General features: G+C 39.0%; 1 protein-coding gene across 1 annotated transcript; it reads right to left on the bottom strand.

Annotated features, from left to right (window-relative positions):
• Nucleotides 1–6,949: 6,949 nt before the first annotated feature.
• LOC140305097 (ATP-sensitive inward rectifier potassium channel 12-like) lies at nucleotides 6,950–19,732 on the bottom strand. The gene is made up of 3 exons (XM_072383862.1): nucleotides 19,479–19,732; nucleotides 11,676–11,854; nucleotides 6,950–9,286 (listed from the first exon to the last, which is right to left on the bottom strand). The coding sequence occupies exons 2-3, from the start codon at nucleotides 11,765–11,767 to the stop codon at nucleotides 7,645–7,647; spliced, it is 1,734 nt and encodes a 577-aa protein (XP_072239963.1). The 5' UTR covers nucleotides 11,768–11,854; nucleotides 19,479–19,732; the 3' UTR covers nucleotides 6,950–7,644.
• Nucleotides 19,733–25,403: the final 5,671 nt, after the last annotated feature.

The raw sequence follows: 25,403 nt of genomic DNA, 5'->3' as shown, positions 1-25,403 counted from the left end.
GTAGAAAACTTCACATTAGCAGACAGCCACTTCAAAAATTCAACATATTTAAAAAAATCAACACCAAATTTTTGGAAATGTAGACCACTTTGTGATTTGAGGTATACTCTGTTGGTTTATAGCCAAACATATTGTTTCTGCTTGTACACTACTTCTTGAGCTCCTCACACTTAACAAGTCACATGTTAACATGCTAACATTAGCTTTTTGAGGTGGCACAACAAGCTAGACTAAAGTAGAGAGGAACAACAAATTATATTGGACTTTTGTGATCAAATGTTTTCAGTAAAATTCTGTTTTATGAGCTATCCATGGTCTGTACTGACAAAGAACAATTATTACAAAAAACGAGGATTGTCTTGAAACACGCTATCTTTCATTGTTCAACTTAACTGTTCATTGTAAATGTAGTTTTCTCAATTACATTTTCTTTTGTTCCCACTCTATCTGTGGTGCTGGTGGCAGCATTTAAAGGTTGAGGATTTTTATCTATGTAAACTATGTATGCATAACAATGTATAACTATGGGGGCATCACTGAAAGACTGACGGAACACCTGCACACTGTTGATGTGGATGGATTGAATAAATGCTCTGATTCTGGAATATACGGTGTGACTTTGCTTTGTATTTGAGAAGCAGTGGTTTCTAACTTTATGGCTTGTGACCTTGCAGTTTCTCCTTGTCACAGGATGCACATTCCTCTATGTTAAAGCCTAATTTTCCCAAATTAACTTTACAGGCGCATAGAGGCTACTGAGTAAAATTATGCAAACTATGTCTGCATAACTTTGTAAAACTATGTATGTATTTGTTGTTTTTTTATTTAATTATTTTCTTTTATGAAGTAAAACACATTTAATCTCAAAAGGCGTAGGCTGGCAGATAAACACATAAAAAAGGGGAAATCTGCAAACTTAGTAGACAGTCTCATGTGAAGATATGGCACATATCTTTATCATGCGACTCTGTTCATAGGGTTCTGAACCCCTGATTGAAAGCCACGGTCATCGACTCCTTCAGTATTTGGCTGCCACAGCAGCAGACCTTTAAGCACAGACATTCCAGAGTAACCACTTGTTTATTCACAAGTAATTTCATGTTAATCCTATTTCAAGCATAATGGCATAATGATGCTGATTTAAGGGCAGCATAAACTGAAGAGCACACTTTATGCCGTACAAAAATCAAATCACATCAAACAGCACTGTCACCCACTGTGGCGTCGGCGTTCAACCACATGGTGGAGCCTGCACAACAGCAAGTAACACGGTATCCTCTTGTATCATGGGAAGATGGACTTCAATACAGTGCCTCTTGTTGTTTGTTTCTGTATATATTTCTGTATTTATTGTGTCTTTCATGTTTATACATTCTTGTTTCCAACTGTATTTGTGTTCTTCTTGTTTCTTCCAAAGCCTGTTCACCTTTCACGCCTGCCTGCTGTGGCGCAGCCTGCAGTCTGACCTTCCGAAACACCACCACGCAGAAATGACTGTTAGGGCCATAGAAAAGTGGCTGTCACATATTAGGTTAAACTTTCTTGCATTGTGTCTCTTCCAACAGAAAATGTGAAGTGAATGGGGTTTTGAGCTTGTTAGGGCCACATTACAACCCTTGCAAAAATTCTGGAGGCACCACTTGTTTGTTCAGCTGTTTTACTTGATAAAGAAATAAGAAAATTCCAGGTATGAAACAAAACTATTTGATTTAATGGCGGAACATTCACCCATATAATAACACTGTTGTAATTTTTGGCAGCTTATATTTTCAGCTCAAGGAGAGGAAATAACATGATTAAATTACCTGAAAATATTGCAGCAACTTTATCTGATTTTTTGGCATGTTTTATGAAGCCAGGATGGTTAGCTGTTAAGTGAAATAGTTTTGTGTCACATATAGAATTTTTTTATTCATTTATTTTTTTTTTTTTACTAAATAAAACAACTAAATGAACATCCTCCAAGTGGGACGATTCCTTTGATTTTTGGCAAGGGTTGTAACCTCACTGGGCCCCCTGTCAAATACTTTAGACACAGCCCATAATGCTGGAATGACATGCAGCAAAGGGCCACAGGCTGGGACCTCAACCCGGGTCAGCTGTGACGAGGACCTTTGCTTCCAGACGTGAGGTGCCTGCGTTAGCACTTTGTTCTTTTGTAACAATAGCCACGGTTTTACTTCAAATAGAAATAGCACGGTGATGTGGTGGTGAGCACCGTCTCCTCGTAGCGAGAGGGTTCCAGGTTCAACCTGGTTGTTTGTCTCGTTTGTCTCTGTGTGGCCCTGTGATGGACTGGCAACCTGTCCAGGGTGTACTCCGCCTCTTGCCTGACGACCGCTGGGATAGGCTCCAGCCCCCCCGCGACCTGACCGACGGATTAAGTGGGTATATAGAAAATGGATGGATGGATGGATGATATTTGTCTTCTGTCATATTGGTACCTCAACAAAAACTGATCATGACGTGCAAATTGAAGTGGTTTAACTGTTCGTTGTAAATGTGGTTTCTCAATGTCATTTTCTTTTGTTCCCATGCTATTTGTAGTGCTGGTGGCAGCATTTGAAGCTTGAGGATTTTGTATCCATCATTTCTTTTCTTTTCTGAAAGGCACCTCAAAAATGATCAGCAGCTGTTTGGAAATGTATGCACAGATCAACACAGCTCTTAATCTCCAAGCTGTGACACATCTCTTGGTCGTATTGTCTGTCTAACAGCTGTGAGAGTTTGGTTTCAATCTGAGCCGTAAAATCAAGAGTCCTTTAATCTTTTTGGACAAAAAAATGGGACCAAGAAAGACCTCCATCCATACTTACCACTACGCAAAACAACAGGTCGTGAAGAAACAGTTTAACACACACATATAGACACACACACTCACATTTGATTGGCAGCAGCCAAAATTTCATTAGAATCTGAGTTAGCTGCTCTAATACACTGATTAGTGAATACAAGTACGTTACGTAAACCTTATCCAGATAAGGCCCACCTGCTTCAAATCTCATGTCCAGAGCTCTTGTCCATGTTTTCATAGTAATGTTTTGAGTTTTGAGTGGGTGCTGTGCTGCCTGCAGGTCTGCAGATAGACACACCAAATCAAGTTGGGTCAGCCTTGTTAGTGACTTAAAATGTTCTAATTTGCCCAACCTTAAAGACAAATCAGTCTACTTAGATTTGTAAACAGCTTTCTTCAATAGAGAAATTTGCAACCCCCGATTTCAAACAGTTGGGATGCTGTGTAAACTATAAATAAAAATAGGATGCAGTGGCTTGCTTTTTACGCACAAAAGCTGAAAGTAAGATATTTTGATATTTCAGGGCAGTAATGAATCTCAAAAAAAGAGGCTGTAACATACCATGAATACTTTGAATTCTATAATCTACAGTTCACAATATTCAGAGAGTCTGGATTGACTCTCTGAATATTGCTCTGCAGCACAACCTTAAAAACAGGCATGAATCTAGCATGGAAAGAACTGCAATGTCTCAGGAACACTTCTCAAAAGCAGTGTCTGTGAACACAGTTCATCGTGTCATCCACAAAAGCAGTTTAATGGCATCTCACGCAAAGAAGAAGCCAAACATGGACATCGCCCAGAAACGCTGCCAAACAGAAGTCTATTCATTCCTGTGGGAAGCTGATAGTCAGGACACGTGTAGATTTTGTCCACCTCCAGAATTTACCTCAAGTATGTTGAAAAATGATGGCATTTGTGGTGGATTCCTGAGAGAGACTGCACTGTGTGTGAGAAAAGTGAATGAACAAAGGAGTGAACAGGCTAACAAACTTTTAGCTTAACAAGCTGAAGCTACACACGTCCTGCATAACTTTAAATTAAAATCCCCTCTGAGTTTGATATGATAGAAACACCCCTGCTCTTAGAAGGACTTGTATTGGGGAAGCTGTGTATTCACGCTATATGCAACAGCTTAAGCTGATTCGGAGAATTTTCCAATCAAACGGTGGCTTTGACCAAATGCATAATCCAGTACAACAAAATGTTTTTTAAAGTATGGTTATTTAATCAAATGTATTAGATAAAAGTGGTATGGCTGACATCTTTGGTATGCACATTGTAATGACAGGTATGAGATTTGCAGATGATCGCATTCTGTTTTTATTTGGATTTTTTTTAAGGTTCTAGATGTTTAACTAAAGTCTGTTGTTAAGTTCTCAAACATAGTCAAAGTATGTCCATGTGAAACAGGCCAGAGAAAAGACCTCAGAGGCAGAAAGCGAGAAATATCCCTCATGAAATACTCAAAAAAGTAACAGTGCACCCCATTATTCTTCAAGAAAAAAAGTTTTCAGGTGGCTGCACACAGCCTGGAAAAAGGGCGCTATTTGCCAGCAAACCACAACAAAACAGACCTGGACCCAAGCTGTGCACTTCTCACCTTCAAGGGTCGCAGTGATGTCAACATAACTAAAGTGGAGGAGTCGCAAACCAATTTTCAGAGAGCACAAAGAGGACGTGTCATGAGTGCCGATAACAATGCAAATAGTAGCAAGCTAACTAACTTTTATTAAAGGCTGATGTTACATGTGTTGTGGTGTTGTTCTTTTTTTCATAAATGCAAAATTTTTATGTGGCCTAAGCATTACGATCCTCTGTTCTTATTTGAATTTTAAGTCGGTGTGCAACTTTCTATTTTTGAGGCTGAGGCAACAACCTGTCAAAATTTACAAGGTAAAATACAGTATCTACAGTGGGCTTCTGCTGTCGCTTGATAAAACAAACTATTACAGTATGTTAGCTATGAAAAGGCCTTTAAACTTTAAGGTGACACTATTCTCTATTTTCTCAATGTGAATGCATATGAAGGGCGCAGCCTGGTGTTTAGCGTAATTTGCGGCATGCAGGATCTCCATTTAGAGGACATGTTCACACAAGTGGCAGCCTTCAGGACTAAAAAATGCAGTACTCTCAAGTGCCTTTCCATAAATGGAATGAACTGTATGAACTTTGCTGTGGGCGGGGCCACTTCGATCAACAGGGGATTGATCCAAGGGATCCATCCTTTTCTCGTCACTTCTGGCTTCATAAACCCAACATGGGAATGCAAAATACCTAACTCAAAGCTTCAAATCACTACATCCATCTTTTTATGCATATCTGTGAATTCGTGTTTTACTGACCACTGAGTGAACCAGTTTGAAGACCTACTTCTGAATGCCCATGACAGCAAGACTGCAGACTAAATTTGGGACATAGAATTAACCCAGGTCTTAACCGTCACATTGTACAGTTCACGGAGCACAGAAACTATCACAGTTAACAGGAGCTGCTACTTCACTTGGCCATGGTCAGCTGTCTGAAGAAGAAAAAAAGAAAGCACTTGATATGGAGCATTTTTTTGTCTTGAAAGAGCATTTTTGTCTAAGAAGTAGACGCTTTCCTATTCCAAACTAGGCTTTACCGGGATTTTCAAAAGTCACAGTTTTAAAACCGCTAACATCTTCTGTCATACTGTTCCTGCGTCATGAGCTGTTTGTCATGACTCATCAATACCAGGAAGCACAGGGATCCTTTAAGTCGTGTCACATGACCTCCCTCTTCCCTTCTGGTTGGTGCAAGCAGTCACTCGGCTGTGTATGGTCGCCATGTAAACTACCTGAACTATTCCCTCCCATAAAAAAAAGACTTTCTTTTATCGCCTATCTTTTGTCCATTATTATTGTCATAGCATTTTCCCCATATTCATTTCCCTAAACTTATTTATATCACTTTACAGTGTATCTTTGAATTAAATTACAGTACATTTTTTTATTTATACATGAATTGATTTATCTATAATTTTAACTTTGCATTTGTCAGCAAACAAATGTATTTACTTAGTCACTTTTCACATCTCTGTGTCTGTTTTTACATTCATCCCTGTAATTCTGCTTCATTATGCAAATGTGGTGGGTGGGTCGTGGTCTTTCTCTGTGTCATGGGCTGAGCTTCTCACCTATTAACTGGTCATTAGTTCAGAGATTCTGGGTCCGGTCAAATAGTAAAAAAAACCAAAAACAAATCCTAATTGTCTTTACCAAGCTCTTTTCTTGACCTCATTGGTGCAGTTAATGGGGTTAAGGAATGACCCCTTAAGGCTGACTGGATGACTTTTTTATATCTTTTGTTTAGGAATCTGCCTGAGCTTCCTAAAAGACAATTCAACCAGACTTCTTATTTCACAAAGTGGCATCAAAAACCAAAAGTGGTAAAATGGTACTTCTCAGTTGGACTGCTAGGCTAGAGATGTGTTGTTTATTCAATGGTTTGTGACAATTTGTGTTATCTCATTGACAAACTGATTTGCTTTAAGTATAACTGTTCTAAATAGGGCTGGAAGAAAAAGCTAAGCTACACAGATGACTGCTTTTAGGCCGGCAGCTCAAACAAGCTGTTGGCGATGTTAGCCCTCCCAACTTTCGGTGTATGTGGCCAACAGTCTATGACACACTCTGAGAGACAGCTGCCCTCATCTGCATAAGCAGAACTGCATACTGATGCAAACTGGCCTATACCTACAAAAAGATAAACTTTTTTTTTTCAAACAAAGGAACAAGTTAAACATCCTGAGCAGTGTGGGGGAAAAAAAGAAAACAGTGGAGCTGCTACAGCTTCAAAAATTAGGTCAAGGTTATGTCACACTTTCAGATCAATGTTGACATAAACGTGGTCATTTTAAGTGACATTACTGCCATGCTGATGTTTATCAGTTGTCATTTTTCCATGTTTAACCTCTTGGTTAAACATTTTTGTTTAACACAAGCATTTCTTTTACATTGGTAGTAAGCAAAGTACAACTAATGATGTCATAATGAGAGAAAGGTGCACATTAGCAAGGATGGACAGCTAGTTTGAGGCAAAAAGACATAGCAGAGACAACTCAAGTGTCAACAGTATAACTGTTGTTTAATAAGTGTTTTGTACATACAAAACAACAGACAGTTGCAGAAGTGTTCGTATCTATTGATAAAAGTAAGACTAAAGTGCTTGTTCTTCGTCTGCACAGGTTTGACTTGGATTTTTTTCCATGGTTCTGGACTATGTATCTTACTTGAGCTTGGTTACCATTTAGGAACATGCTGTTATGCATTCTTGAAAAACCAAAACAGCTTATCAAATATTAAAAGATACAGAACTCAGGCAGGAAGACAGAAGTTCAAAATACAGAGAAAAAAATGTTTACACATGAGAAAAAGTGTTATGCCTTCTTCATAATAAATGTACTTTCCTAAGATTTCTGTATATGATGTTAAACCATTTTAGAGTTAAAACGAAAGCATATATTTACAAAAACAGAAAAGAGATCAAAAATGAAAAGCTTGAGTTAATTGTAGAGCACACACAGGTCATACTGAATCAAACAAGGAAGCAATAAGTTTTCAAGATGCCTTTTGAATAAAGAGTATTACTTGGTTGCGATGTTTAAAAGTAGAAGAGCTGTGAGGCTTTACACATGCTGATGTTACGGTTTAAACCAAAGCAAGTAATGACAATTTTGTGAGAGCTGACAAAAAAAGAAAATATATTTCTTTTACCCAACATATTCAGCTTAAACTGTGTCCTCCATGTTTTATGTTCACACAAGTTCAATACTTTGGTTAGATACACTCAAAGAGAGGAAACAAATGGAAGGGCAACCCAATGATCAAACTCCTGACTCTCTGCTAATGTATAAAGGTAGGGTGGGCTGTAGTCTGTCAAGGCTGATCTGCTTTTCTGTGTCCAGAGCACACAACATCTCAACCGTCTGCTCCTTCACAAATGACCCCTTGAAATCCAAATGAATGTCGTCTCTCATCTTTACCTCCCTGTCACTTCTTATGTTCAGGCTCTCCATCTCTTCTTTCACATTCTCCTCGTCTGCATCGTCTCCGCAGCACAGAGCAACCTCGTTCTCGTAGCAGAAAGCACTGGGAGAGTGAGAGCCCTGGAGGTGTCGGGCCGCTCTTTGGACAAACAGTGATGGAGACCTGGAGTAACTCGAACTCGAGGACGAGGAATGTTGACGACCCTTCATCTGGCTCAGTTCCCTGGCACTGCAGTGAGGTGTAGATGGCACTTCATAGGTCTTATGGAAGCGGGAATAGTCCACACGGTAGCGGTCACCCTTCTCAAACACCACAGGCTCAAAGCGGTGACCCCAAAGAATCTCCCTGGCCAAGTATGAGCTACGTGCCTGCGTGGTCATAGCTGTGGCCTCCACCATACCCTCCAGGATGACCACGATCTCAAAGTCCTCCTTTTGCAGGTCACTGTGACTCAGGTTATACAGAGGACTGGTTTTGTTGATTTCATGGACGACCACCAACGGTGATACCAGAAACAGTCGATCCAACCCATCATCATAGCCGACATCAATGTCTGTTTGCTCCAAAGGGAGGTATTCACCCTCAGCTGTCATGTGTGGCTTAATGAGCTGAGCACGCACATGGGCCTCAACAATGTGGCTCTTGCGCATGTTCCCCAGTCGCCACATGAGGCACAGCTTTCCATCTCGCAGAGCGATGACAGCATGATGCGAGAACAGCAAGGTCTGTGCCCTCTTTTTGGGGCGCACCATCTTTGCCATGATAGTGCCGATCATGAAAGAGTCAATAATGCAGCCCACAATTGACTGCACCACCACAGTCACAACAGCAATCGGACACTCCTCAGTGACACACCGGAAACCATATCCAATGGTGGTCTGGGTCTCTATGGAAAAGAGGAAGGCCCCAATGAAACCCTGGATGTGGAGAATACATGGCCGCCACTCCTCTTTTCCTTCCTCTGTGCTACTCTGAGTTTCCCCATCCTTCACGGGGATGTGCAGGTTAAAGTCTCCATGAGCGAGCGCCACTCCCCAGAAGATCAGACCGAACAGCAGCCAAGAAAGAAGGAAGGTGGTGGTGAAGATGAGCAGCAAGTAGCGCCAGCGTATGTCCACGCAGGTGGTGAAAATATCCGCCAGGTATCGCCGTGGCTTATCCTCCATGTTATTGAAAACAACGTTGCACTGACCGTTCTTCTTCACAAAACGACTGCGCAGGCGGCCGGTCCCCAGATCCAGGTCCAGGCGACATGAAGGTGAAGCACGGCAGCTGTTGTGGATAACTGGCTCGTTCGTCATCCTCAAAGACAAAGTCCCTTGTCCTACATCACTTCCCGGACACTCTCCTCCTCCGCCTCCTTCCTCACCTCGCATGCAGGCCCCTGACAGTGTCTGCTGAGTTAGAGGACTGTGGCCATTGTGGAGGCCCAAGCTGGAGATCTTCAGGGCATCTTCATCAGTGGAAACGATGCTGTATCTGGAAGAATGGAGAAGTTTATTTAACAGAAATATCATTAATAACTTAGATAAGCATTTCCTTACTTATACTTGTACAATAAACTTATAAATAGTATTTTATGGAGGACTGAAACTGCCATTATTGAAAATAGATACAAAAAAATATATAGATTACTCAATAGATAATTGATATGCCTATAAATGCTACTAAACTAAAGCCAAAAAAAATTAATGTAAAATTCTGCTTTAATTTCCATTAGTAATAATTTAACTTTGTGTTAGCTTCAATTATTTGTCATTCATTCATTTATTCATGCATATTTTCATCTCTGAATTTTTTTGTACATTAATTTTTCTCAGCATTTTCACTCTATTTATTCCCCTAAACGTTCTCACTTATGCTGTCATTTACTGATATATTTCTAATGAAGCCACATAACATGTTTTATTTTTTTAATTTCCCGAAGCCCATATTTCCTTCGTATATTTCCCCATCTCCACTTTTACATTCCTGTTTGCTTTTCAGCCTCGTTATGGAAGTGAGGGAACACACTCTGTCTTTCACAAGTTTCAGAAGTTAAACAAGTTATTTGTATTGTAGTGTCCTGACAGAAAGTACCAATTTTTCCATTTATGGTTTTTGGTGCCACTTTGTGAAAATAGGGTCTTTGCATCCTTATGATCATCTAATAGGTGAGAAGCAGAGCCCATAACACAGTGAAAGACAGCCCCCCTTATTCGCACAACGAAACAGAAATACATATAGGTATAAAAACAGAGACTGAGAAATGTGAAAAGAAAGATGGGGTTGGGGAGAAAATAAGGGGAAATAATAAAGAGATAAGTGCATATCTAAATAAAGATGTAGAATTATTTGATTGACATAAATACACTGTACAATAATAATTACATAAATATAAACTAAATTCTGTGAAATAAATAAATGTATAGAAAATAAAATGTAAAGAAAAAAGAGAAATAAAAAGAACGAATGTGTAACTGAACAATTAACAAATGATCAAATCAAGAAATTAAATTGAAAATTAAATGGTACATAAACAGGCACATTAACACATCTGAATGTAGTCTCAAATTGAAGCAGAAACATCAATTTATTCCACATTTTGTGCATGAAGTTATTTTTTTGGTTTAGTAGCATTGTTGGCATACTAATTCATTTACTGAGCCATGTATACATTTTTGTATTTATTATGGATTGGGGGAGTTTCAGGCCTCTCTATAGTTTCTTTACACCACTTGAAAAAAAAGTCACTCACAGATATTATCAATGGCAGTTAGTAAAGCAATCAAGCTACTTATGCTTTTAATTCCCGATGACTTATTTGATTTTTTTTTATCATTTTACAATTTCCAAATCTGTCTATTTCTGGAATGAGAGTGGCCTGGTTTATAAGTGATCGCTGAGTTAACAGGACTGCATGAACTTCCCCAAATCCATTTAAAAAACGGACAAACGTGAGGCTGCAAACATTAAGCCTAAACACTGATAGCACACAGACACTGAATCTGCAGCCTCTGAATTTGAAATTAGAATTAAATAAACGAATGCCTTATTTATCCCGTAAGAGAACGTATATATGATTTTATATTTGGCTTTAGAAAATGATTATCTTTAACCCCAGAAAATGATGTTGGTTATTTATTAAAACTAAACAAAAAACTATTGCCATAAACTTTGAGCTAACGACTTATGCAAGCAACTGCAGCTTCAGAGGGGGCAAAAGAGACTGTTTAACATACACTCTGTAAGCATTTTCTAATTGTGTCCCTTGCACACGTTCCTGCATGTGTCAGACCTGAAGTGCTTAGTTACTGTTGCTAACAACAATAGGACCACCAGTGTGAGGGGGTAGATTTATCTTCAATGACCGCCCATGTCAGCAGATTCTATTAACTTATCAGAAAACTGCAGTATTGATAAAGTATCAGTTTTGCAGTTAGACTTGCTGTTATTTCAGAAAAAAACACTTTTTGTAACCACAGTTAGCAAGTGATCTGCATAGTGTTGATAAAGGTCTTTGCCTTCATCAATTGCTGTAGCTAAATGTTAATGAGTAGCAGCGCTTTTACAGAGAGTCAGAGGTCCATTTTGAGAGTCAAAGGGTGATATAGTCAAAAAGATTTTTCACCACCTTGCAAACCCAGACATTATTTTGAAATATAGCCAAAAACATTTCTTAAATACTGATAAAGTCTTAACATACTTTTATACCCTTCTATAAGAATGTCACTTAAGTAGACTGTACAGTGTTTTGATCTGACATCTTAAATTTGTCGTATATTTAGCTAACAGTAATGTACATTGTTTCTTAAGTGAAAAGGAAAATAAATGAGCTACTGTACAAGTTGTGGCTGTGTGACATTGTTTTGTCCTCCATCCTCTTTACCTGTTGACTCGCACCGCTCCCATGGCACCGGTGATCATCAGGCTGTGTCTGCGAGGGCAGTAATGTAGGTTGGGGCGGGCAGTTCCAACCATTAACGTACTGTTGCTGGACAGGGAAGCAGTATGTGCTCAGGTCTGTCTTGCATTTGTGATCAGCACTGCTGTCTCATGACACATTTTCTGTGGACAAAGAGTATATTTCAGTTCAGTAAATAGAATCGTGAATCTACTGCAAAAGAGAAACTTGAATGCATACAATTGGAGTCTGAAGTTGTGGTAGTGGCAACGTTACAACAAAATTAATGCTAACATCAGCTGCTAAAATGCCAGTTATGACAATGATTAATTAACCATGGCAGGAGGTGTTTGCCATAATCCCCTTACTTTGTGCTAACATTTGAGATTCTGCTAAAAGCACAGGGCAGTAAATGCAGCTGTGGTTGATGGGAATGTAAATAGTTTTTCTGGTAAGAATTGGAGAAAATAAAATTCCATATAGATGGTGGAAAAAGGAAAGAATTTAAACATGTATTGAATCGTGGCAGTTTTGTTTTACAGAAAATGACTGTGTGGACTGTGGTTAAGTGACCACTGTCATGGTCTGTGCTTTTCTTTGTTCTTGGTTGTACTCAGTAAACTTTACTTCCAGCGTGTGTTTCATTGCTGTCCAGTTGGTCTAATCTACAGTAAAATACTTCCATAGATTACCTTTAGCTCTTCCCTTCTTTCTATAAAAGATCTATAATCTCAATATACCACTGAATATACAGTAATATTGTACACAATAAACAAACTTTGAACACATCAGTGGATTTCTTTTCAGCACGAGTGACCTTTATTGGAAAGTTGCTTGACAGGAAATGAGGTCAGAGAGAGAGGGATGACGTGCAGCAAACAGCCCCGAGCCAGAATTCAAACCCAGGGCAGCCGCGTTGAGGAGCTGCAGCCTCTGTACATGCGGCGCCTGCTTAACCAGTTGAGCTAAATGTGGGGGCTGACACTTATAAAGATACATATTACGCTTAATGATGCATAGTATACTGTGCAAGAACATCACTCCACTACACAGACAAATGTGTATTTATCATTTACATGTATGGTTTTGCAAAGGTAAGGTCTACAAACCCAAAAACCTTTTACTGCAAAAAACACAGATTGTCCTCTTAATCTTAGCGTGATATCACAGTGTTGTTTATGTTCATCTGAAGGTGGAGAGGTGGATCAGAGTGGTTTAGGGAACAGTGCGATGTATAACTGATATGTTCAGCTACTGGGTCTTTCTAATGGCTTTATATACATCAATTTTCTGAGGTCCTTTACAGCTATGCAGGTCAACTGGGCTGTATTGGTCTGAGTGTCTGTATTAATGCAAGGTGTCTCTTCAGCTAAGCATCGGTAGGTCACACATTCAGTGTGTTTAAAATCACTGTTGGTTTAAAGAACCCATGTAGCAGGAGTATTGTGACACTCTTGACACGGGATGTCAACAGCAGGAGTCGCAACTAGAAGCTGCACTGGGTCAGATGCCATGCATCGTGAGTACTCTGGCAGAAGTTAATTGTACTTGGAGATAATCAAGGTCAGGCAGAGAGACAAATAAGAGTGCTGAAGGAGCTGCTGACCCATTAAGGGGCCACATCATCATCACTGTCATGGATGACTAGCACAGACAACCCGGTGTTGACCTGAAACTCCTGGAGGTGCAGCAACATGCTGGGGCCCACCAACCACACCTTTAGATTCTTATGTGACTGAAATGTCATCAAAAGAGGGTGTGCACGTGGCTCTCAATGGCATTTTTTTGATGACTGTCCAAACATATTCACAGGCTTGATTCATTACCTTGTTCTGTTAATGCTGATCTACTGGGATGCTGTCTTTAATGCAGAAATTATACAAGAAAGAGGTATGTCGCATGGAACCAATCCACAGCCCAGTATAACTGCAGCCAATCGGTCTGCTCCACCAGTTTCTATAACACTTTACATTCCACGGAAGGTTTTCCACTTGATCAAGTGACATAGACAACATAGGAATACCCCTATTTTTCAAATAGTATTCCATCTGAGTTGTATCAGTCACTTTGCAAAAGAGATCAGCCAGTTCTGGTGCCAAAAAGCTACCTGAAAACCCGCTACCTATGAAAAACGCTCAACTGACCAACCAGCCATATCAAGGCAAATTCACACACACTATTATTAATGAAGGCTCTGTCTGTGCGCAGTGTGTTGTACCTCATCGGGCCATTTCACCAGAGCACATAGGGATATCATTTTAATTAGATCTGTAGATTACGCAACATAATATATCGAAGCGGTCTCATACACAAACTGATCGCTAGTTGAAGATCTGAATGATACTCTGAAGTATGCTATCCATAGGTTTATTTACAAGGAGGAAAAGTGTTTTTGATATATGATTGGACCCTCTATTTTTTGTTTTGGAGGAAGTTATTCAGGGCTCCAAAGGATTTTCTTCAACAGTTTGGGAGGAAACTGAATGAGGCCTTGGTTTTGCTAAAAAAAACAAACAAACTCCAAGCCCAACATGTTCTGAACCTGAGAGCAAAATTCCACTAACTTTGGCAATTGTCATGGGATATCTTTCTCCAAGCCCGGGAACTTCAACTGCATGCTCTTGTATGTGCCGCTGCCTCTCTTGATGATGAAGATGTGGGTGGTTGCACTGCTTTGTTGCAGATGCAGACTGGGCTCACTGCCAGCCCAAAGAAGTGTGCAGCTGGACAGAGTGACGGTAGAGTATCTGGGATACCACCTGGCCTGTATACAGGTTACAAATGAATAACTCATGGCTGTACATTACAGCTGCTGTTGGGATGCTCTGTATTTTCTGTCTGTACGGTTTCAGTGTCCTCATTTTGTGAGGTGACGTTATCAGTTATTAATTTGTTTTTAACCGAGTGTGAAAATGGACACATGACGTGAGAGCGTGTGAAAAGTGTCAGTTGCGTGAGTGTCGCAGTCAATGTGTGAGAGTTGGCGGCTCTGCCTAATGTATGAGCAGACCAGACAGTTTTGTGTAATGAAAGCCTATCGATCAGGTCCTTGCCCAGTGATTAGCCTGAGGCACCTTCAGACCAACCACGGGTGGAAAACCAGACAGGCAGGGGAAGGGACAAAGGTTTAAAAAAGAGATGAATCAGTTGTAGTCCACAGTCAGAGGAACAATTGATCTGCTTTTTGGCCCAGTGACAAGGTTATGTCAGCAAGCCAGGGGCTAGGAGGACCAAAAAACACTTGCTTGCATAACCAATAGAAGGCCAATTATATGCAATGCTAAAGGTCAACAGTGGTTTATATTTTCTTGTGCGTAAATCGCTTTTGCTTATGTCAAATAACTGACATGCATATATTTATGGAAAGTAGCGATAGACGGTCTATATTGTTGTAATGTCAGCTACAGATGTAAAAGCTAAACATTTAGACGCACAATCACGCACACAGTATTTGATGGGTGTCACATAATGAGGGTTGTGTGCAAACCCTTGTGTGTGATGCTTCTACTCATGTAAGGACAGATGTTTGGAACTGGCGGCTGATTGGCTGGATGAAGGATGATCTTAAAGTAGATAATCCCAAAGTGGCAGATGATTACATCAGCTCAATAAAACCCCACAGCTGGAGGAGAGCGTCCTCTATCATGACATCCCAAGACGTCAGTCGTTTCGTGACTCAGGTTTGCCTCAGAGAGATTTGAAAAAGAAAAAAAATGGAGAAAAATGTGTTAACTCCAAAATGTGTTAACGCCTCTGTTTTTATCTTGAATGTTTTCTCCTTTTCTTTACTTGTTCCCAGTTATGTTACCTGATTCAAATGATGATGAGAGAAAAAAAAATCACCATTCATCAAACAACTAAAGTGAAAAGAAGATAGCTGTTCAAAAACAAAAGAAAAATATTACCTACAATGTACAACAAAACATAAATCTGTGTCACTGCTATGGGATATTAAACCTTTTTTAACCTCTCATTCATTCTAATTCTGATATCTAATTTACTTTCCTTGCCGGTTATGTAAAGTTTAATATTGCATACTTTTTTGCTTTATTAATAATCTCCTCCTTTGTCATATATTTCATATATTGCAGACTGTCTCTTCATGACTTGTGCATATTGTTTAAGTTAGTTTGTTGCCATGGCCTCATCTTTATGATTTGGATTGGTCATGTGTTTAGGACTTCCTTTGAAACGCAGATTTTTTTTCTTTCTTTGTTTTTCTTGTAGGCACCTCTGAGGAGTTTGAAAGAGTAACAAAAAAAGTAACGATATGATAAACTTTGACTGAAAGCAAAATTATAGATAAACCTTGACTTTCGAATGGTACAGACGTGAATTAATTGCAAACTGGGATTGGTGAAGTCAAGAGGAGTTTGGGAGTATGGGGACTCCCATACCGGTTTCTCAGACTGCAAATAGTCCACCAGATTGCTCCATCTTCTGCGTCACCAATCCACTATTCCCCTTCTTATTGGCAAACACTTGGACTTTGATAGCCTTTGACCTGCTACTCTGCTGTGTTAAAGCCTCGGAGGCAGAGAAACACCGGCCAACCAAGTCTTCTGACCTCCTACTTGCTCCTATTGCTGAATTGACCATCCTCCTGCCTGTCTTCACCTTTGATGATTTGCAGTATCTGATTCTCTGAGGACCCTGGAGTTGGATTTGGAGTTTGCTCCACTGGTCAACATCCAGCACAATTCCGAGTCAGCCTTGCAGTTGACCCATGAAGATCATCTATCTGTTTTACAGGATCTGCTGTAACCTGGGAGGTACTGCTTGCTCTGGTTACCAGCATTCTATCTATTCTACATCCCAGCCTGAACCTCAGCGTCCAACTTGCCCTCCTCGGAAGGCTTCTGCCTTTGCCACCAGTCTTCAGTCCAGCCCAACTGTCTGGATTCTGAGCAGTTCTGCTGGACAACTGCCTCTGCTTGTCTGGCCTGCCTTCAGGTTGTCCTCCACAGTTTATCAGTGCTGCTGTCAGGCCATCAACCTCATCAAAAACCTTTTTTATTTTATTTGATTGTTTCACTGTATAATAAACTATGATGGTAAAGTGTATTTGCTATGCCAACATTTAACAGAATAACATATAAAACACAAACTATCAAACAGTAAAGTTCCTTCTTCGCCCTTACACTAGTAGTTGCACAAAGCCCTTGCAATACTCATAGCCCACTATCATACCTCTGGGCCCAAATAAAAAGTCTTCAAAGACATCTTAGTGGTCCATTAAAATTGACTTTGCATTAGAATTATTTAATCAAAACAAATCCTGTGATTTTGAAAGTTAAAAAAACTTATCTGTCTTATATATTATTAAAGGAGAAAAACATTAAAAGCATGTGTTACGTGACTACTGAACTGATTGTGAGTTATTTTCCTGGATCATGTGTTGCTGTTTGATCTACTACATTATCATACTGGCTCATTAAAGTTTTGTTAATTTGTTTTTGTTCAAATATTGTCATTAAATGTAAACTTATTATGCCTAAATCTGCCCCAAAAAAGAAAAAAACCCAAAACAAATACGATAAACCCTCTGAATGCCCATACCGTCTGTAAGGCAGTAAACTGCTGTCGGTGTGTACGCAGCCTTTTTTTCCCCCAAAATGACACAAGTCCTGGGAGAGAGATGCAGTAATTAATTATGAATTTAGTTACTGTATTAGTTGTCTCCATGGGAACGTCTTTCATCTCAATGGAGCTGATTTGTTGCATTCACTGTGTATGAGCGATAGTGGTTTATCGTGTAAAACATCTGAGATAAAACTACTGGGAAGAGAATCATCTGTGCTCCAACTCTCAATGAAATGCAGTGATAACCGACAGTGCAACGGTAATGCTTCACAAAATCATGTTCATAGTTTGTAAAAGACATTGGGAATGACGCTTGTGTCCGACGTGGTTCTTATTCAATTACGTCAGAGGAGGCAAACAGCCATATTTTAGAGGATAATCCCATGTAAAGGAAAGGATGGAGGAGGCCCCTGTTTGGTACCAGATTACCATGTCCCCTAATCTCCAGATCCAAACAATGATATGAAAGGTGGATGGCAGCTGTATGACCTGGCTTAAGCCCTTTTGTGTAATCTGATGACTGATGGTATGAGGAGGGGGGCTGCGGATGAGTTGGGGTGCAGAGGAGAAAGAAAGAAAGAAAGAAAGAAAGAAAGAAAGAAAGAAAGAAAGAAAGAAAGAAAGAAAGAAAGAAACAAACAAAGAAAGAGACAAAGAAAGAAACAAAGAAAGAAACAAAGAAAGAAAGAAAGGGTTTACAGGTGTGCAATCTTTTACGCAAGACATAGCAAGAAAAATGCAGATTAAGATGAAAAGATTATGACGTTAGAGGATGTTGCTAGAAGATCTATACACACCAAAAGCGTGAAGAAATCATAACCCCTGCTCTTTGTTTTCCATTTTCCCAGGTTAAATGCTTTTTCCAAAAGGCAAAGGAACGTGTTAATAAATGTGAAAGATGTAGAGTTTGTACAAGATGTGCTTCAATGAGAGGGGCCTACATGTCCCTAAAGACAGCAGTACTGGCGTCACGCTGTGTCCTAGTCCTAGAGAAAAGCAGAAATAGGGCCCTGAGCAACCAGCAGGACTCTGTTAATTTTCACTACAAGAACTTCAGTCGTCCTACACACTCATTTACACAAACACACGCACACATAAAATACTAGAAATATTTGATAAACAAACAGTTGCAGAAGAACAGTGGTCTGTTCGTGATCTTGTGACGAAGCCAAGCAAAGTTATACTTTGAAGTGTTTACCATTAAATATTTACTTAAAAATGTACTATTCAAATTAAGAAATTGCACATAGATATTATGGTCAGTTCATACAATACAATGCAGTACTGTTAAAAAGTTAAATCAGTTTTGAAATGATCTCTTAAATCAAACATTGCAGCATTTAATGAAATATTGATTTACTGGTATATACTTTCTTTTTAAAAGTGCTTTTTTCCAGTCTCTAGTAGAACTTTAATGTTTGCACCACTGGAAAAAGAATAACTTTCAACTTTACACGAAGTCAGCAGCAGATGTTCTGACGCATACTAATTATCCGACTCATTATCAGTAGTCTGAAATTCGAAATGGGTGAATTATTACTTTTGTAGGAGCAAACCTTCAACAAAACAATAAAGTAAAGGGTAAAGTCTATGTCTTTGACCAAGTACCCCTGTAGGAGGACGTCCTAAATACGATACACGGGTCACACAGAGCAACCAGAAGTTATGATGGGGCTGTTAACAAACTAAACTGCAGCTGTGACCTGCCTATCTTTTTGAGGCCACAGGAGCTGTCCAGTGCTGAAAATCAATCTAAACCCAGAAGAAATAATTGACAGCAGGGAGGAGGAGGGGGAAAGAGAGCTTGATTCTACCCTGACGTTGAAAATGATGTTGTCTTTTTAAATTCTATCTTTAATCTTTTTTCACCCCCACGTTAGACACTTAACTTGCTCTGCTGCATCAACATTTTGTTTAAACATTGATTAGGTTTTCTGAGTAGATAGGTAATTAGTTAGTCAGAAAAGGATGTCTATTGCTGGACTTAGCGAGATGGCAGCTTCATAAGATACAGTTTTAGAACATCACAAGTCTTGATTTGACTCAAGAAAGTAAACAATTTGAAGTAAAAAAAAAAGTGCAATTCTTAATTTTCTAAAAGTAACATAGCCCTTTGCGGCGGAAATCTTTTCCATGTGGATTACGACTGTAATTGTCATAATAATAGTCATGATAATAAAAGAAATAAAAACTGTAAACACTCACCTTAGTGTAACTGCAGACTTGATCTTTTGAAGACTAACAGTGGTTTCATCCTCATTAAAAGATGCTCAAGTTGGTTTACTGCAGCTGCTTCGCTCCTGCTTTTCGTCCGTGTTTCACCTTAAAAGACAAGCAGCTTTTTCATAAAGCTGCTCCCTGATTTTGTATGCTCAAACGTGTACATGTCTCCACTCTGAGTCTTGTCCTGTTGCTCCATAGTCACTGAATCAAGTCGCTTCTTTTCTCCCTCCCTGGTGATTGTGTATCTCACCCGATCCCTTCTGGCGTGTGTTAGTGTGTGTGTGGGAGAGAGAGAGAGAGAGAGAGAGAGAGAGAGAGAGAGAGAGAGAGAGAGAGAGAGAGAGAGAGAGAGAGAGAGAGAGAGAGAGTGGGAGAGAGGGAGGGAGAGAAAGAGCTCTGATTATGTGCCTATTTATAAGTGCTATTGTTTTCCCCAGAGTGGAGATGTTGAGTGTATATTTAAGACATATCAACCAAGGCAGCTGTTTCAACTAAAGAAAAAGAAACACAGAAACACTAGCAAAGACTTTTGCAATAATTCAATTTTCCTGTAGAGAGTTTGAACAAGTGTCTGAATATTGGTAGTGTTGAGAGAGACAGGTAGATAGACAAATATGAAGCACCAGCTTGGAGCGCTGTATATATATATATAATAATGTATATAAGTATATATATATATATATATATATATATATATATATATATATATATATATATATATAAATAATTAATCATAAAAAAACAGAATGCATTGATTTGCAAATCTCATAAAACAATATTGTTTTATAATAGACCATAGAAAACTATCAAATACATTTACATTTACATTACATTTACAGTTTAATAAAGAAAATACTGGCTCATCAAGAATTTGATGGGAACAACATCCTAATAAAAGTTTAGGACAGGGGCAACAAAGGGTTGGAAGTACCACTAAAAAAAAAGAATGCTGGAGGAACATGTTGCAACTAATTGAGTTCATTTGCAGCAGGTCAGTAACATGATTGGGTATGATAAACAGCACCTTGAAGAGGCAGAGTCTATCTGAGCTTAACATGGGAAGAGGTTCCAAATCCAATCAACAAACTGTGGCGCAATGTCAGAATAATGTTCCACAGTGGGCTATTACAGACTATTACGTCATCTACAGTGCACAGTATCATAAAAAGATTCCGAGAATCTGGAGAAATCTCTTTCCACAAGAGACATAGCAGTAAAACAATATCGGATGCCCCTGAACGCAGTTACATCCAAATACAGGTTACAGCCCCGTTCTCTGATAGATAGATAGATAGATAGATAGATAGATAGATAGATAGATAGATAGATAGATAGATAGATAGATAGATAGATAGATAGATAGATAGATAGATAGATAGATAGATAGATAGATAGATAGATAGATAGATAGATAGATAGATAGATAGATAGATAGATAGATAGATAGATAGATAGATAGATAGATAGATAGATAGATAGATAGATAGATAGATAGATAGACAACTGAAGGGACAATTGAACAAAAGAAAAGACGAGATTGATTTTTTTTCCTGTCTTGAAGACAGTTGGCAGCTCATTCTCAGTCCTGTGGAGCTGTCGTCTGTAGTCTAGTCATAAATGAAAGAGTCTAAATACAACTCAGAAAGTTGGGATTATCTGAAACTGTAGGGCAACGCTACTTGCAGGATAGAGTGTAATGCCATCCCTTTATGTTGTTGTAGTTTAGCTGATTAAGATTGACCTCTGTGGACCATGAATGTTGAGATGTTGAGACTGTTCAACCAAAAGTGTTAATCATCATCATCATCATCATCATCATCATCATCATCATCATCATCATCATCATCATCATCATCATCATCATCATCAATCATCATCATCATCAAAAGAATGAATGTTAAAGTTACTGCACTATCTGGGTTCCAACGTCACTATTTATCTACATTTTGCATCACATAAAACTGTCACAAATATCTCATTGTACAACTATAACATGATCAAAAACACTTAAATAGAAGTCAGGGGAGGTGTAAGGTGGTGTTACACAGCAGACCAAATTTCATCCCCATTTGACCCAATATTGTCCAAGGACTTTTAGGGTTAGATGTTAACAAACACTTGGTCAAAGCCAACAAAAAGTATGCCTTACTTTCTCATAGTTACTGGATCTTTATTGTGACTCCATCGTGTTTTGGACATGTGGACAATCATATCTATCACTGAGTTAGATTGTCACTTGTGGATTCAAAGACTCTATGCTGGTTTGCAATTAGCAAATACGCAGATGGCAGCATGGTCATCTGTCAGCAATTTACAGGAAAAACTCCCCATGGGATCTGTCTGGTTTTAAATCATATAACGTTTGTTCGAAAATGACTTGCCTGCTCCACCTCTTATCAATTCTCAACATACTTACAGTTGCAACACTCCTCACAGTGTGTGTATTCTTTCATAGTTTCAATTCAAAACTTATCTGGCTTAAAGTAGCACTTGAGAGTTTGGCTAGTTTTGTGCTCCTTGGCTCCCCTTACAATTCTGGGATGTAACCCCGTCATAAACCATGCAAAGCTTACAAAAATGTCAAGTGATCGTAAAGTCAATCAGCATGGTGCGGGGCTAGAAAATCATTATGAATTGTGGAATCTCAGCCCATGGGTAGTCTGGGGCAGCTGCAGGCCCAGGAATGTGCCTAATAAAAGTCAATGTGCTTCAAGACGACTCAGAAGTGTTAAGGTTCACAAACTTCTCTAGTGTTGCTTTAAGTTGGGGAAGTGATGTAATTCTATATTTTTTGGGTTACTCCAATTATTTGCACTATCAACCATGATAAGATAATAGCCAGACTCCTGAGGATAATCAGGGAGGCAGAAGAGAGTAATTGCAACAAATTCTCTGCATCCAACTGCATACTATTCTTTGCTTTGAGCAACAGCACCCAACCAACAACCTCACAAAACTAACTCAAAAGAGTTTAACATTAAACTGAGAGGTTAGTCATTAGTCTGTGAAACATTTAAAAAAATGTCAGAACGTGTGTCTTCTCTGATGTCTCTTGGATCATTCTCCTCTTCTCGGGCAACATTTACATGGAATGCTATGCCACACGAGGCGATTAAGCCATATTTAAGTAACATTCGTGTGCTGTTACTGGTGAAACTCAGGTTACGTAACAGTGATTTTACATCATTTTGTAATTCCTGGAACCTTAATTCCTCAAATGACTCCGATAAGGAATGAGGAATTAAACGTATGCTGTCGATCTCCAAGTTTACAGAAAAATGCAGAGCTGAGACAAAAAGTCATAAGTCATAAGATAAGTACTAAAACTTATGTGTTTCACTAATTTTGAAACAGCATAAAAGCTGTTAGATTTCAGATTTAAGAATATTTACAGTTGGTCTATAGTCTTGTTTTTTTTACTTTTAAGATAACAATTTAAGGGCATCACCTGGAGTTGCACTCTCTGTTATACAGATATATGTGGGAGGAAGGGTTCATTAAGAAAATAATTATCAGATTAAAAAATAATGAATGAATGCGCAGCTCAGTCAAAACAGCAAAAACAAAAAATCCTCGTGTCTCTTTAGTTTGCTCATATTGTGACGTTTTGTGAAGACTATGCTGGATTTTGCCTCATGCCAGATTATGTCTTCCCAACCCTAATCAAAAAGTTTTGGCAGCTAAACCTAGTGAAACAGTGAGTGATAGCAAAAGTTAACAGAAAGAAAGATAATAAAGCAACATCACATCACTTTAATCAGGTTGAGATCTGGACTTTGACTGGACCATTTCAGCACCTTGATTCTTTTCTTTGTCAGTCATTCTGTTATAAATGTGCTGCTGTGCTCTGGATCATTGTATTGGCAAGATCTGTTTTTTGTTGTTGCTGTTCGTGTTTTTATTGCAGTTTCTCTGAGCATTGTTAGCAACTGTTATGAATGTTATCCTTTTGCACTTGAATAATCTCTTACTGTAGATTGACGGACTCTTTGATGAGCTGCACCGATTACTTTTCTAAGATAATTGCTGATAAGATAAATGCTGATATCTTTCCTCATTGTGTTGATACACACCTGAATGCTGCGGACCAGTTAAAACTGCCAAAACTTCTGTTTATATAGAGGTAGTACAATAAATTTGATTAACAGCATCTTATTGCTACTTATGCTCCTAATTCCAAAGGAACTGGTAAGGTTGTGATTTTTTGCACACTGCTTCTGTTTTGTTTTTTTGTCATAGTTTATGTTGATAAATAGTGATACGTTGTAATATGTCATGTATTGTTGGTAATTTTTCAGATATATTAACTAAATCTGCAGGATTGTGGCTGTTTAAAATGAAAATCTAAAGTTAAATTTAACTGATTTTAAGACCTTGCTAATATAACATCATTTTTCTTGATGCCTTGTTATGCAAAACTTTTTCACATGAATGTATTCAAAAGGCAGTGTTTTGCTGTGGGAGCAGCTGGGTTTGTCTGAGATGACATGATGTAAATACATTTTCCTGCTGTAACCTGACCGCTTTTACCTTTCTCATGAAAAGAGGGCTTTTTCTTCTGGCAGCCTGGCTTTGGTGTGTGTGTGCGTGTCTGTGTGGGATGCTAAATCAATCTGGGGTGCTACCTGTGTTTAAGAATAATCTCTGCTGCTTTAGTTTCTCATAATTAATCGAGCCAGAAATAGACCTTGCAGGGAATTAGCACCTTAAAAGTCCAAACCATTTTCTGCTTGTCACATTGGGCAGACTGAACACAGTCAGTCTGTGTAAATAAGTACAAAAGAATAAAAACATAGAAAACATTGTTGACCGTGCACTTCAGTGCAATGTAAGAATTTCCTTTGGGCTGTTTGAGGCTGGATTTCTCGTTTCTTATATCAGACCTCTTTGAGGTGCTTTTACCAATTAGACACAACTCTTTAGTTTCCATGGAAACCTTATTTCTCCTTCTTTTTGTTCTTTCACCCGCACATAAAATCTGCTCACTCTCACCACACAGTTTATTTTTAAGAGTCCTCTATAGCTTCACGAGACAACAGGTGGGTGTTACATTGCGTGGGAGTAGTGTTGGGGTGCAGTGATGTGGAGCTGAGTGGTGTTGGCACAGTTTAGAGGTTAAAATTTTAACAAAGTGGGAGCAAGTGGACAGAGAATAACACAGTCGATGTCCTTTATTTAACAAGTCTGAGCAAAACAAAAGTTGTTACTTCGGTGTTGGTCTGTGAAGGGAGCAGTGTGATGATTCATGTACACAAAGTTTTTACAATCAAACACTTACACTTGAGAAATGAATGTGGGTTGAATGTGAAGATGAAACATAAACAAAACTAATTAATTATTATGGTAAAAACATGAGGGTTAAAACAGCCCATATGCATGCAGCAACTCTGTAAATGGCAAAGGCTGTGCCTGACAGAAGACCCTGTAATTTGCAGCAGGACATGAAGCTGGGGTAGGTGAAGGAAAGCCTGTTCTTCTAGCCAAAATGGCCATCTGTGTATGAAAATAGCACTGATTTCAGGAGCAGTGAGATATTAATTCGTTTTTGGTGGCATATTTTGCTAGATGTGCTTCTCTCTCTTTCAAGACCAAACACCACTTTTCCTCATCACACAGAGAAAAGCACACACATTATTTTCCACTGAAAGCCTCACTGAGAAGGTCAGTGACGAAAACCCCCACCAAAAGCCCTCAACAGCGTTATATTAACTCTTCCCTTTAGTCCTTTTTAAATTTGATGAGCAACTGATGGGCGCTATTTTCTGTAGTGCTGGCTGTCTCTGTGGGCCCACTTGATGACTCCCCTCGAATGCCATGAGAGCCAATTTACTTAGAAGCGGGCGGCTGCCTCATTTCTCACTTTCAGAGCCGATCCAGGTCAATATGTTTTTAGAAAAGCAGGCCGAC

This window comes from Leuresthes tenuis, unplaced genomic scaffold, assembly GCF_036924035.1.
Source record: "Leuresthes tenuis unplaced genomic scaffold, fLeuTen1.0.hap1 SCAF_4, whole genome shotgun sequence".
Lineage (NCBI taxonomy): Eukaryota > Metazoa > Chordata > Actinopteri > Atheriniformes > Atherinopsidae > Leuresthes > Leuresthes tenuis.
The sequence above is the reverse complement of the archived record's forward strand: the minus strand, read 5'-3'. Positions and strand labels throughout refer to the sequence as shown.

Coding starts and splice junctions, on each gene's coding strand:
- LOC140305097 (XM_072383862.1), bottom strand. CDS start 11,767: ATGGTTGGAACTGCCCGCCCCAACCTACATTACTGCCCTCGCAGACAC. Junction 9,287..11,675: donor GGAGCGGTGCGAGTCAACAG/GTAAAGAGGATG, acceptor CCATTCTTCCAG/ATACAGCATCGTTTCCACTG.